This window comes from Macaca thibetana, chromosome 17 (assembly GCF_024542745.1).
Source record: "Macaca thibetana thibetana isolate TM-01 chromosome 17, ASM2454274v1, whole genome shotgun sequence".
NCBI classification, from domain to species: domain Eukaryota; kingdom Metazoa; phylum Chordata; class Mammalia; order Primates; family Cercopithecidae; genus Macaca; species Macaca thibetana.
The window spans coordinates 20532555-20547328 of record NC_065594.1 but is presented as its reverse complement, the minus strand read 5'-3'; the positions used below and the strand labels follow the sequence as shown (position 1 = coordinate 20547328).

Below are 14774 nucleotides of genomic sequence, written 5' to 3'. Positions count from 1 at the left end.
ATATAGTGGGTACTTAATGAAAGAATGAGGATTTGTGAGAATAGGTTAGATCTTTGCCAATGAAATAACAAGTGAGAAGAGAGGATGGGAAAAGGTTAAGGACAGCACCTTGAGAAGTGCTTACATTTTAGAGAATAGGAGGCAGGAAGGGCTAAGGAAGGATGGGGGAGAATCAGCATGATAATGTTAATTGAAGATAAAGTACATGAGAAGATCAAGGGAAGAGACTCAAAGAAAAGAAGAACATGAAGATCAAGAAAAAGCCATAATTTTGGGCAGTTGAATTATTGGTACTTTCAAGTGAGTAGTTTCGGTAAAATAAGAACAGTGGAAGTTTATTAGAGGCAGTGAGTATGTGCATTTTTTTTTTAAAGAGGCTTGAAGATAAGGAAAGGATAAAGAAAGACTATTAAGAGGTATTGGCACTGTAGCTTTTCTGAAAGTATGGAGATGTTTGCGGAAGAGAAGTGATTTGGAAATACAAGTAGGAAGTGATATAGTTGATGGAAGAAAGTTTTGGAGGATGTGGGAGGGGATGCTGCTAAGCTTAAAGTAGAAAGGGCTAGTCCTGGAGGTGTGGGAGGAGTGATACTTTGTCAAAGATAGAAGTCATAGTACAGTAGAAAGATGCAGACACAGAGGGACTATGAAATGAAGTGGAGGAGAGTCGTAGAATCTCAATTCATGTGACTTTAGTCATAGTAAAGTACTGGGCAGGGTCATTTGAAAGAGGTGAAGAAAGAAATTGGAGGCTTGGCTTGGCAATAACTTACAAGAAATGAAGGAAATAATGTTTGAATAGTAATGAGGGTTGAGCTGAAGTTGAACAATGTGAATTTGTGGTAGCCTCTGCTTATGTCTCATCACAGATTAATCTAGATTGTAGTAGAGCTAATGGGAGGAGAAAATGTCCCATCTCTAGGATATTTTCATTGTCTTCCTCAACTCATCCCATAGGCTTATAAATTAAGTACTTTTTACAACAGTGCTCTTAACAGCAGACTCATATTTTATTTGGGTTTCAGAAATCGGGCAAGAAATGGGATAGTCCTCTTATTCTCTTTCCTTATTCCCTTAGTCCTGGAAAGGGAGTTACAGCTTTTTGAGTAAAAAACATATTGTGGACCTTTTCACAGTTAAAGATGGAGCTATATCATTCTTTTTAATATCTGTGTAGAAGTCCATCATATTAAATTACTACAATTTTTTTGCCATTCCTCCACAGATTGGCATTTGAGGTTTTTTGGTTCATTTGTAATTGTAAAACAGTGTTTTGATCACTGGATAATACACATCATTGTACACTAATCTTATCATTTCCTTTAGATACATTTCTTGAAGTAGAATTTCTGGATTAATAACATAGCCATTTACATTTTTGTTTATCTTTCTAAATTACTCTCCATAAGCTGATTTTTGTACTCCGACCAACCACGAATGAGAGTTCTGGTTTCATCTTAACCTTACTGACACTGGATATTATCATTCTTTTTTAACCCTTGCCAATTTGAAAGTCTAAAAATATCACGTTTTACTTTTAGCTCTCTAATAACCAGTGAAGTTGAATATATATTTTTGTGGTGCTAATTTGCATTTTATAAGGGTATTAATTTTTAAAATAATCTATAAAAATTCAATTTATACTAAAGATATTTATGTGGTCTTTATTGTATACATTACAAACATTTATTCCAAGTTTTCAGTCTTTTAGTTTGAGATATTTTTTGCTGTATGGACAAATTTGAATGTAGTCATATCTATTAATCTTTTTCTTAATGGTATCTGCCTTTGAGTTATTGGAAAGATTTTCCTCAATTCAAGATTATTTTCAAAAAGTCACTTATATGTTTTTTCAGTAATTACATGATTTTACTTTTATCATTAAATGTTTAAATTCATTTGAATTTCTTTTCCAAATTCCTAATTTCTACTAATTTGAAGTGTACTTTTCTTATATTTTAAAATGTTTAATCATTTTTATTAGCTAGTTTCCTTACATGGAAAAGGTAATACATGTAGTAATAGCAAAAAAAATTTTTTTTCCAACAGTGCAAGAGGGTTATTTCAAATCTCTCTGACCTCTTTTAGTTACAGGAGTTTCTTGTTCATACAGTACATTTCTAGAGAGACTAGCATACCTTCTTAAATTCTGTTTTATTGATTTGTCTATCTAGTCATGGTTCTTTCTATTCCTAAATTAAACTCACCCCTAATTGCTCTTCTTTTACAGAATTTTCCTGGCAGTTTGTCTAATGGATTATCAAGGGGAAGTTAGAGACATTTAGAAGCCACTGTCATCTTTGCCTAATTGGTTTTTCTTACATTAAGATTTTTTAGGAGAAAGAAAGAAAGAGCTTTCGTAAACGTTTTTGTAAGAAAAACTTAAAAAAAAAAAAAGTAAATTTGCAGGTAAAACAAATGAATAGAGAGGCTTAAACTGAGGTGTGTTATATCTTGAAAACAATTTAGCAAACAGGAAGTTTCACAATTCTTAATTAAGTCACATGAGGATAACAGCACAATTAGTGGGTTAGGTTGATTTAAAAGGCTAATGAACCTTTTCTGTTAACTACCTCTCTTTTCAGATATTTTTAGGCAGGTGGTTAGTTTCATTTCTGCTTGGTTCTAGAGATTTCACTGAGTTGATGAGGATTTGAAAAACAATGTTGATTTGGGGAAATGTGATTGTAGTTATCTCTAGAAGACTTTGAGGTCGATTGCACTGCTGTATGACCATGTATGCTCTATGTTGAACTGAGTATTTTGTGTGTGTAGAAATGTTTTGTGTGTGTTTTGTTTTGTTTCTCTACATAGATAATACAGCAAATTCCTATGCCTAGTAAAACCAGACTCTCTGAGATTACTAATAACCTCTAGTTGTGATTATTTACTGACTTTTTTTAGTTCTTCATCTACTCGTCTTCTCTCAATTTACGGACAGGCTAAAATTTTAGCCATGCAATTTTCAAATTATATAACCTCTCTTCCAGTAAATTGGGTAAAATATTGTGTACCTCAGAGGACTGTCATAGGGTTAAATTAAATAGTATACTTGGAAGCGCCTGATATATATCAGTTATAAACTTGTAGGCCCTACCATGTTCCCGCTCAGTAAATAGACCAAACTATCTTCAACATCTAGTAGCAACTCTTTTAGTTTTACTTCAATAATTATACTTTCTCTTTTTTGTACTCCTCTACTAGCTCCTCTTCATCATCATTTAAACATGCTCAAGTTTTTTAATCATTAAAAAAAAAAAAGACTGCTATCTCCCACACTGTCCCCAACCAAGTCCCTGCAACAGGCATCTCCTTTTTCCTCCTCATGGCCAATTATTTTGCAAAATGTTGCTCAGTTTAGGTTTGTCTGATGTTTCCTTATGATTTGATTGAAATGATGCATTTCTAGCAAGATTAATATAAAAGTGATGTTGTGCCCATCTCAGGGTATCATATTAGAAGTCTGGTATGTGAGATTGATATAGCTCATTACTGGTCACATCGACTTTGATCACTTGGTTAATTAAGGTGGTATCTGCTAGGTTTCTGCAGTGTTGTATTATTTTTCACTTTGTCATTTTAAAATATTTTGTAAGGAGATACTTTGAGTATATACAAATGTCCTGTTTCTCATCATACACTTACCCACTAATTTATCATCCATTTTGGATTCTTGACTACAACAGTTATTACTATGGTGTTTGTGAAATTGATGATTTTCTATTTCTATCATTCTTTAGTAGTAGAGATTCTTAAATTGAGGTCTCTGCTCTATACCTACATCTGTATGCATCTGATTGTGGAGAAAAGTTGCAGCATTGACCAGATTTTCAAGAGATCATCAAATGGTGTTATCTTTTTTCCATCTATCCCTACTTTTTCAACTTTGTGGTCATAGTATTGCCATTGGAGTAGATGGAAAGAAAACCTTGTGTATTTGGCTTCTGTTTTTGATCTGTCTACATAGCTTATTTTGAATTCCTTTGAAGAGTTTCAGTTGACAGCAGACCACAGTATACCTGAGGTGAATGAAAGTGGAACTGCAGTGTTTGTTGTTGTCCTGTGTTGTCAAGACTTTGCTTTTTGTGGCCCATAGGTGGTGAACCATTACATTTTGAACTGTATATTTCTAGTTTTACCTCAAAGAATGTGTGTTTTCATCCCTATGGAGTTTTTAAAAAGTCAAATACAGTATTTAGTCTGTCTTGTAAGTAAGATTGCTAAAAGTTTTAGATTTTTAAAAATAATATTACCTTAGGTTATGATAACAATTTCTTTTTTGTTCTGAGCTATGCTTTCTTGAAGTAAATATATTATTGTGAACAAAAGCTTAATGGAAACCTTAACTGAAACATGAATTTTTATAAGAAGTTGTTTGTATTCTTGCTTTGTCGCCCAGGCTGGAGTGAAGGGGGTTGATCTTGGCTCATTGCAACCTCTGTCTCCTGGGTTCCAGTGATTCTCCTGCCTCAGCCTCCCACGTAGCTAGGATTACAGGTGCCTGCCACCACAGCCAGCTAATTTTTGTAATCTTAGTAGAGATGAGGTTTCACCGTGTTGGCCAGGCTGGTCTTGAACTCCTGACCTTGTGATCCACCCTCCTCAGCCTTCCAAAATGCTGAGATTACAGGTGTGAGCCACCGAGCCCGGCCAATATTTTGACTTTTAATATCCCAGAAACTATTTCTATGGCTTTGTCCTTTATACAGCTAGCAAAAATGAGATTTTTTTTTTTTTGTTCTTTAGGAACTACTAAGTCACTTCTACCTATGCTTTTTTTTTTTTTTTTTAAATCTTCTAGAACAAGATGGCTACTCTGGTAGAGGAGAATTAAAATATTGCAGTAGTGATGTATTTGAAGGATTATTCATGAAATGATCTTATTCTTGAAATGGATGATTCTCTTGAGTCTAATATAGCTTCCATGAAGTTTATCATTTTACAGCATTATATAGATACTTGAAATAAACTAAGCTCTACTATACAGTGCAAAATTCAACAGTTTATTAAAATAGGATAGTATGCAAGCTTGATTAAGCAATGCCTCTTTTCTACACTTGGAAAATCAGTACATTGCTACTGCAGAAATTTATTTGGATATTAAGTCTTAAAAAAATAGAGATATGTTTTCCCCTCATCAAACATTTAGATCTTTTTTTGGATAATTACTATAGGGAAAATTAAATTTTAAGTGAGGAGTCAGTATAGGTCAAGACACAGAGATTTGTCCGGTAAAGCAGTATGGTGTGTACATGTGTAGAAGGAGATAGCCAGTTTATTGTCACAGAAATACCACATGTGAGGCAACTAATGTCAGGAGATGGTGTTGGAGAGATAGGTAGATGCCGCATTGTGATAGGCTAATATGCCAAATTAAGGAGCTTGGACTATTGGGAGGCAATCTGAGAGGTAAGGAGAGCCTGAACTAGGGAAGGGGTAGAAAGGGATAAGTTCAAGAAACATCGAGGGCTCTGGCATGGGTCAATGGTGCTCACACCTCAGATAGAAAATAAAGAAGAGAAGCAGGTTTGGAGCAAATGGATATTTTTAGTGCTGTACAAGGGACCTGAGGTGCTTATGATGTCTGAGGGACCCCATATGAGGTACTAATGAGACTACATGGTTCTGAAACTTAGGGGAGTGTCAGAACCCCAAGATTCTGGGGGGTCATTAGCATAAAGGTGGTAGTTGGAACTATGTGATTGAGTAAGATTTTCAGGGAGGTCCTAATAGGGTAAGAAGAGCTGTGTGTTAAGGATGTAATTCTGGGTATCACCCACATTTAATGGACAGGCAGAGAAGACAAAACAGTTTTCCTAGGACAATGCAGTGCCATGGAGACTAGTGAAGGCGATTTTTAAGGAGGCGAATAACAATATAAATTTAGCACCATTAATCCTCTGTGGTTGAATGTGCAGAAGAAACATGGCTGAGGTTTTCCTTTTTTAGCAGAACATGAAGGATTTTGACGAAAAGTTGTTTTCTATGTTATTAAGGACCTATAGTTTAAGGAAAATATTTTTTTCATATCTATAGTAATTTTTAAATTACAGTTTACTTTATTTCCTACTTTTCTCCATTACTGATTTTCTTAAAATTTATTGGAAGACCTAAGTCAGTCTGCTATTGGCCAATGTAAAATCTGACTCTTTTTCTGTTTCTAAGCGTGTAATGTTGTCAGCATCGAGCATCACACTAAACCTCTATTTTGATGATGACTTATGTTTACAAATGTTACAGTCTCCAAGCCTTCTCACCTAGCTTTTTGATCCTCACAAGAAGCTTGTGGGATAGGTAGGACAGATAACTATATTCATTTTTCTTTTCCAGTTGTGGAATCTGTGCCCTTGTTTAATTATGTTCTTTGTTCATAGATAGCTGTTAGTTTTTTATTTCATTGGGTATATAATCTAAAATGTTAAGGCTAAAACGAACTTCAGAGATCCTCTTTTTCAATATCTTTTTTTAAAAAATGAATAAACAGGCCCAAAGAGGTAAAATCACTTTCCTAATATCATAGAGGCAGAAAAAGCAAAACAAGATCTGGAACTCAGCTTTATTGATTTCTGGTCCCTATAACAAGAACTGCAATTTAAATTTGCTTTACAAGTAATGTTAGGCCCAGCTCTGCAACTTCAGTATTCTCATTTTGCTTTTATGTTTCTTGGAAATAGTGTGCAGTTCGTGCAGCCACAGAAGGCAGAACCCTCATTTTGGAAGGTCTGGAAAAGGCAGAGAGGAATGTTTTGCCTGTTTTGAACAACTTGCTGGAAAACAGAGAGATGCAGCTTGAAGATGGACGCTTCCTGATGTCTGCTGAGCGTTACGACAAACTTCTCCAAGTAAGAGAAGAAAATCCCACTGTTTTGTCTTTTCTGTCAAGCTGTGGGCAGTGCCATTTTATTGTATAGGACATGGCCCTCTTGGAATCAGGACAGATGTTTGGATGACCCTTATCTTGGGTAAATTGCTGAAGTCATGAGTTTACAGTTTTACAATGCTCTTCTGTTTGTAGACCTTGTCAAAAGACCTCCCAGATTTTTACTGTCTTTTTTTTCTGGTTAGTCTAATAACTATTCTCTTTTCCTTTTTTATTTTTTTTTCCTATTTTTTCTTCTTCTCTTTCTTCCTCTTTTCCCATCTCGTTTTTTCCCCCTTCTTTCTTTCTCATAACAACTATTTATTAAAAGGCTAATGACTTCTAGATAGTGCTAGTCACCAGATACAAAGCTAAAGAAAGTCCAGTTCTTAGCTTCAGGAAGCTCAAGGTCCAGTAGGTATTGACAGAAATGAATAAAATATTTAAAGGATATCCTATTCTGATGACCCAAGCCACCAGCATCACATGCTGGGGTTGCTGTAGGAGCCTCCTAACTGTACTCCCTGCTTCCGTCCTTCCTTCCTGACACTTCTCAACACAGCAGTCAGTGATCGCCTTAACAATGCATCCATTTGGGGGCATTCCTATGCTCTAACCTTGATGGCTTCTTGTTCCACTCAGAGTAAAATTCAAAGTTTTTACAATGCAGTACAGCACCCTTTGTTGTCTGCTTCCCTCTACTAGAATATAAGTTTCACAAGGGCAGGAATTTTTGTAACTGGTATTATCTCAAGTTCCTAGATCAATGCCTGGCACATGGTAGTTGCTCAATAACTATTTGTTGAATGAATGAATAAGTACCATGGAATGATTAAATGCTGTGATAAACATACATATAAAGAGTACAACAACTGGGGAATGTGGGGACTCTTCAAAGACTTGGGAGATGGGTTCATGTAATGTCACAAATGACAAGAAGACATTTAGCCCTTGTTCATCCAGCTCAAGCGGTACCACGCTGGATCTCTGTGTGGTTAACCCAGCCTTCTATGACTGACTGCTCTGCCTGTACATTCTAGGACCTAGAGTCTCTCTCATACCTGTTCTGTACATATGTGCTACCTTACTACCCCAGGTTGGTTGCAAATTGATCAGGAGCAGGATCTGTGTCTCATACTTCTTGATCTTGCTCCCAGGGTGCTAATATGAGCCCAGAACACACCAGGCCCTAAATAATGAATGTCAATGCCAGAGGGTTTGATTGCACTGATGCTGCGCGGCTGGCAGGGCCAGAAGCAGTCTGTTTCTTTATTATTTGTGGGAGTTTCTAGATGATGCTTTCTTGTGAAGTACAGTCATTTTCCTCTGGATCTATTCATGGAGCATCTCATTCTGATATAATCAGAAGGAGATAATCAAGGATTTAATCAAGTAGAAAAAGTTAAATTCATTTATTCATATTGTTAATTTACCAAAATGAAAGCTTTTTAATTTATTTTTTAAAAGGCTGTTATGCAGAACGTTTTCTCTTTAGATGCTTTCTAATTACAAAATAACTACTTGCTACTAGAGATTATATTAGTGTTCACCATTTTTAGTAAATAATTTGGAAAAAAATACTCAGAATATGGAATTTTTTTTTAAAGTATAGGAGTTACTTCACAACAAAAAGTTTGATATATTCTTTATTCTTGTAGTAGATTCTGTGCAAAGTTATTGAACATATTACTTTGAATAGAAATTCATGATATGTGAGTCAAAAGAGGTTTAGTGACTGGGTGCGGTGGCTCATGCCTGTAACCCTAGCACTTTGGGAGGCTAAGGCGGGCAAATCACCTGAGGTCAGGAGTTCAAGATCAGCCTGGTCAACATGGTAAAACCTCGTCTCTGCTAAAAATACAAAAATTAGCTGGGTGTGGTGGCATGCACCTGTAATCCCAGCTACTTAGGAGGCTGAGGCAGGAGAATCGCTTGAACCCGGGAGGCTGAGGTTGTGGTAAGCCAAGATCGTACAACTGCACCCCAGCCTGGGTGAGGGAGCGAGACTCTGTCAAAAAAAAAAAAGGGGGGGTTTAGTACGCAAAGAATGCTTATTATTAAGTGAGAAGGGTCTACTACATTTTTCTCCCAAAGTAAATATCAGTATAAACACATAATTTTTTATCGGTAAATGTTATTTCTGTCTTCATAGAATCTGTCTCATAAGAACCTCACAGCATATAGGCAAGATCCCTTCACAAAGCACTATCATCTTATGACAACTTTTATGCTAAAAAGATTCCAACACCATAACGTAAGCCCCATTTATTTCTAGGTAGCTTTGATATTCTAAATTTAATATCTCAAAAATGTTATTGGTTTCATAAAGGTGATTATAGTAGAATTCTGTTATTATGGAAAGAGATACAAAGTTCAGTTTGTATGAACTTTATATTTCATTTAACATTTTTGGGTAAATGAAAAAAATATTTAGTCAGCTCTCTGAAGTTTCTACTTTTGGTTTCTCAGACAGGGCTAGATGTAGACTCTCACTTTCTAGTGTCTATGACATAGTGTCAGTGTATTAATTAGATGTATGACTGCTGATTTTGATTCATACCAAAATATGATTGAAATAATTATTTATTATTTTTAAAATTAATTCATGCAGTCAGTCAACAGACATTTGTCCTGTTATACACTAGAGGTAATAAGTCCTCTCAAGAATGTGGAGCTAGCATGAGACAGTCATGTATAGAAGCAAATGCACAAATAAATAATGATAGAAGCTTGCAAAAGATAAAGTAAAAGGGTACAAAAATGGTTCTGATGAGGGAAGGGGATCTGAGTTTTATGAAGATGTTTTTTGTGTTGAGCTTTGACTGACCCTTGTGTTTATGCTGTGCAAAGTGAAAAGGGTGTTGTTCAAGAAGATGGAGTCGTGTTGGTGAAGCAGCCTCATGTGTTTGGAGAGCTGCAGATGGGAGACAGATTGGAGCACAGGGTCATGGAAGGAGGGTCAAGGGGACGGGCGTGCACTGGTTGCTGAGACTGAGAGAATCAGAGCTTCTGCCAGGAAAGGCCTTGAACGCCTTCTTAAGAGTTTCTATATTGTCATGTGGGCTGTGAAGAGCTGCTGAAAGATGTGGACGCTTCTCTCAGAATGTACAAATGTGCATTTGTACAAACTTAGTCAATACCGTAGATCCTGCTGCTGAAGAATGTGAAGAGCCATTGATAGAGTTAGGCAGAGAAGGAAGGAAATGAGATTTAACAGGTGCCTGCTGTGGGCCACTTGTTTGCACACACATTTTCACATTTAGTTTTCCTAGCAGTCACAATAATGTAGGTGCTATTTTTCCTACTGAGAAGGCTAAGGTTCTAAAGGTATAATGACATGCATGTGCTAACATTTAGTAAAAGTATACATCAAGCAGTTGAGCCAGGATTTGTGACTCCAAAACCCGTACTGTTTCTGTTCTCTAAGCTCCACTATATACTAGTTGCAGGACCATGGGACAAGTTATATAACTCCTTTGAACTTTAGTTCATTCATTCATGTAAAAAGGAGATTGTCTATATTGGATTCTGGTGAAAGTTAAATGAGAAAAATCCATGGAATATGCTTACCACATAGTAAGTTTCCAAAACATGTTATTACGAGTAATATGCCTTGCTAGGAATACCCATAAACATAATTATCTATTTAAGGTCCACTGGTAATCAATCACAGCTCTGCTGGTGACCTGCCCATCGGGGACTACCTTTGTTACAACCTCTAGTCATGTATTTTCCTTACCCCCGACTCTTTTCCTCTGTGTTACTGACTAAGGCTTGGAGATCTGACCCAAGTCTCCTTTATTCCTTGGTGTGTTAACTGCTTTCCCTTTCAAACACCCCAGTCTTCATGTTGTGAGACTGCCCTGGCATCCTGAACTTGATTTCACTTTGCTGCCTTCCTTGACAGTTTGGTTTTGAGAGTGTTCTCCAATACAGTTTTCTCAACAGTCAAGTCCTAAGTCCCTGGACTTGGCAGCTCTTATAATTATGATCTGTATCATTTATGCTATAGCTTCTGGACCTGTTACTTTTATAGGATCATACCAAAAAAGAATTGGATTCTTGGAACATTGTCCGAGTTAGTGAAAATTTCCGAGTGATCGCCTTGGGTTTGCCAGTGCCAAGGTATTCTGGGAATCCATTAGATCCCCCTCTTCGTTCTCGATTTCAAGCCAGGGATATTTATTATTTACCCTTCAAGGTAAGTATGATCAAGGATAATTTATTTTTTAAACAGTTTTTCTATTTATAACAAGAAATTCAATGCTATAAAAATGTTACTGCATTTTTAAATGTCTTCCTCAGTAGGTCATGGAAAGATATGAGAATAGAGAGTAAAGAAAATCTCTGGAAACTAGGAAGAAAAATTATTACGGCATTATTGAAGGATTTTTTAAAAGGCTGGCTTTTCTTTTAGAAAATGAAATGTATCAATAAATGATTTTTTGCTATTAAATATTTAGTGTCTGCTTAATTAAAAAGGTTGATTGTGTCTATAAAACATTTGCACTTAATCTGTTACATTTCTTTTTAATTAATTTAATATGTTTCTATATTACTTTAGGACCAACTTAAGTTGTTATATTCAATTGGAGCCAATGTTTCTGCTGAGAAGTAAGTATATTTTTATAAATATCTGGACACTGAATATTGAATTTGTTTTGTCTGTTCATTGATTAATTGATTGATTCATTCAACAACTGGAATTCTTATAAGAATTTTTCAGTATTAGAATGTTTGGTGATAAAATTAATAAGATATCTTTGGCGAGAAACTCAAGATCTAATAGAGTTAAAAGATATGTGAATAGCTTTGGTTAACATGGTATAGTAAGTGCCATAATTTCAAAATATTGGGGGTATTAGTTGATATTTTATAAGGGCTTCACAAAAGCACTGGCATTTGAAATGAGTCCTAAATAAAGAGCAAGTTTTTGCCAGATAGAGAATGGAATCAAGGAATTCGAACAGAATAAGTTTTTTTTTTTTTTTTTTTTTTAAAGCATGGAATGTGAGAGTTTATGCCTTGTTCTTAGGGCCATAAAAAAACTCTTGAAAGGCTAGAGTTTAGGTTTGGGGTTACGAAATGTGAGAGATGAGGCTGTCAGGGTAGATTTGGACCAGGTGGTGAGAAACCTCAAATATTGTGATAAATTTAGGAATATATTTGCATCTAATCAGCTTCTGAGTTTTAAGTAGGATATTATGATGTGGAGCCATTGTCCCTTAAGAATTAATATTAGGGATCATCTTTTTAGATTAATTAAATTGGCCCCTGTGTTTTATATTTAACAGACTTACACATTTTATGTTTTACAACTATTACAATTTAATATCATTTTTCCCCTAGAGTCTCTCAGCTCTTGTCCTTTGCTACAACTCTGTGTTCCCAAGAATCTTCTACTCTTGGACTTCCAGATTTTCCTTTAGACAGTTTAGCAGCTGCAGTTCAAATCTTGGTAAGTAAAATAAATTAACGACTGGCATACCCAAATATGTTAAAAATTTTGAAAGTTAATCATTAGGGATTAATGACTTCAGTTTGCTTTTGTCATACTCTTCTATAAATATTGTAAAACCTGAGATTAATTTGTTGTGCAGTGCAGTAAACTGTACAGAGACCAAGGACATGTTCTGAGCCCCTAAAGAGCTTTCAGCTTTGGAGTCGGAGCTGGACATGCAATCTCAGTGAAGTCCTACAGAGGGAAGGAAGGCTTTAGCTTGGTCAAGTAAAAGGTGTGCTGCAGTGTGAGTTAGGCCTCAGAGCTGTCCTTACCTGAGTTAGAGGAGCTAGGGCTTTCACACTGCTCTAGCTCCCATCAGTCTCTATGTCATGGTTGTCTCAGGGGACACAAATTTCTGGATACTAACTGCTCTCCCAGCATGTGTGCAAGGGTGGCTTCAAGAGCCCAAGGATGTCTTCTTAGAAAGACCTACAGCAGTTGCTGTTGGAAGAGAAAGCTAAGAGGCACAAGAGAGAATACAAACAGATCTGAGGGGATCTGATAGAGTACAGACATTGTCCACTGCGGTTTCACAAAGGGCATGGCGGTCATGTCTGGAATGATAGAAATGCCTTCCAGGCAAGAAGTCAAAGCACAGGCAAATGTGTTTAATCACAAAAGGGCCTAGTATCTTTGGAGAATGAGAATAAGTTGTATCCCTAAAGCAAGTGTGTGTGGTAGAGGGAGAAGTTAGAACGCTATTGTGAAATGTTTTGTATGATGAATGAAGTTTCCTGGATTTTATGATGTGGAAAAAGTGGCTTATCAGACAATATTAAGTAGGTGGGCTATGAAGGTGACCGACTTATGTTGGAGGAAGACACCTTTGTTGGCAGTGAGGGAATGACTAGGAAGCTTTTTTAACACTCAGTGAGACCTTGTGGAAGAGGGCACCATCCAAGATAGTGGGGATACTATCTTAGGCAAGAGACTTATTTTTTTTTTTTTTTTTTTTGAGACGGAGTCTTGCTCTGTCACCCAGGCTGGAGTGCAGTGGCCGGATCTCAGCTCACTGCAAGCTCCACCTCCCGGGTTTACGCCGTTCTCCTGCCTCAGCCTCCCGAGTAGCTGGGACTACAGGCGCCCGCCACCTCGCCCGGCTAATTTTTTTGTATTTTTTAGTAGAGACGGGGTTTCACCGTGTTAGCCGGGATCGTCTCTCAATCTCCTGGCCTCGTGATCCCCATCTCGGCCTCCCAAAGTGCTGGGATTACAGGCTTGAGCCACCGCGCCCGGCCTAGAGACTTATTTTTAAACTTGTATGTATGTATGTATGTATGTATGTATGTATGTATGTATGTATGTTTCCTGTGAGTCAGGGAGCCTAGGTATTGTTGACATTGTTCTTTACATCCAGAACAGAATTTCTCTTCCTGTTTATTAAATCTTATACTTTTATTGAATCTTTTTTGTTTTTGCTTAGAACATTTTATTTTGAAAATTCTCAAATGTAAAAAAAAGTTGAAAAATAGTAATTTCATAATCCCCTCACCTACAATCACCCATTATTAATATATTGCTACATTTGTTTGCATGTGCTTTTTTTTTTTTTTTTTTTTTTCCTGAACCATTTGGAAGTAAATTGCAGTCAGTACTCTTAAATACTTCAGTATATGTATTAGTTCGTTCTCCCGCTGCTATGAAGAAATACCTGAGACTGGGTAATTTATAAAGGAAAGAGGTTTTACTGACTCACAGTTCCACAAGGCTGTGGAGGCCTCAGGAAACTTACAATCACGGTGGAAGGGGAAGCAAACACGTCCTTCTTCACATGGTGGCAGGAGAGAAAAGTGCGGAGTGAAGGAGAGGAAAAGCCCTTTATAAAGCCATCAGATCTCATGAGAACTCACTATCATGAGAACAGCATGGAGGTTAACTGCCCCCATGATTCATTTGTCTCCCACCGGTCCTATGGGAGCTACAATTAAAGATGAGATTTGGGTGGACACAACCAAACCATATCAGTATGCAACTTCTAAGAATTAGGACATTCTTCTACATAATCAGAACAACATTATCATACTTCATATCATGTTAACAGTAATCCATAGTATCATCTAATAGATAGTTCATATTGAAATTTCACTAATCTTTCTTGTCAATAGACTCTTTTAAAGTGAGGTGAACAGAATTGACAGTGCAAATAATGTGAGGAAGGACTTGAGGATAATGAATACTTTCTAATTTTGTAGTTATAACTGTGAAGCTAAGTGAATGTGGGTGAGATTAACCTAGGGATAAAAGGGGATCAGGTACTTTGGGATGAATAAGGTAGAGACATGTATTCTGTTTCAAATGGGGGTCTATGGGATATTCATATAGTCATATGTAATGAACAATTGAAGGCTCAGGTTTAGAGCTCAAGAAAGAAGTCAGGACCAGACATAGAAGTGTGGGAGCCATCAATACATA

General features: G+C 36.5%; 1 protein-coding gene across 2 annotated transcripts in view; it reads left to right on the top strand.

Moving 5' to 3' along the window:
• The window catches only part of VWA8 (von Willebrand factor A domain containing 8), a 395340-nt gene that overhangs the window by 55973 nt on the left and 324593 nt on the right, over positions 1-14774 (top strand). For both annotated transcript variants that reach the window (XM_050766153.1, XM_050766152.1), the window contains exons 5-8: positions 6675-6842; positions 10896-11060; positions 11424-11473; positions 12209-12317. In XM_050766153.1, coding sequence (XP_050622110.1) covers positions 6675-6842; positions 10896-11060; positions 11424-11473; positions 12209-12317 — 492 coding nt within the window. The remainder of the gene's footprint in view (positions 1-6674; positions 6843-10895; positions 11061-11423; positions 11474-12208; positions 12318-14774) is intronic.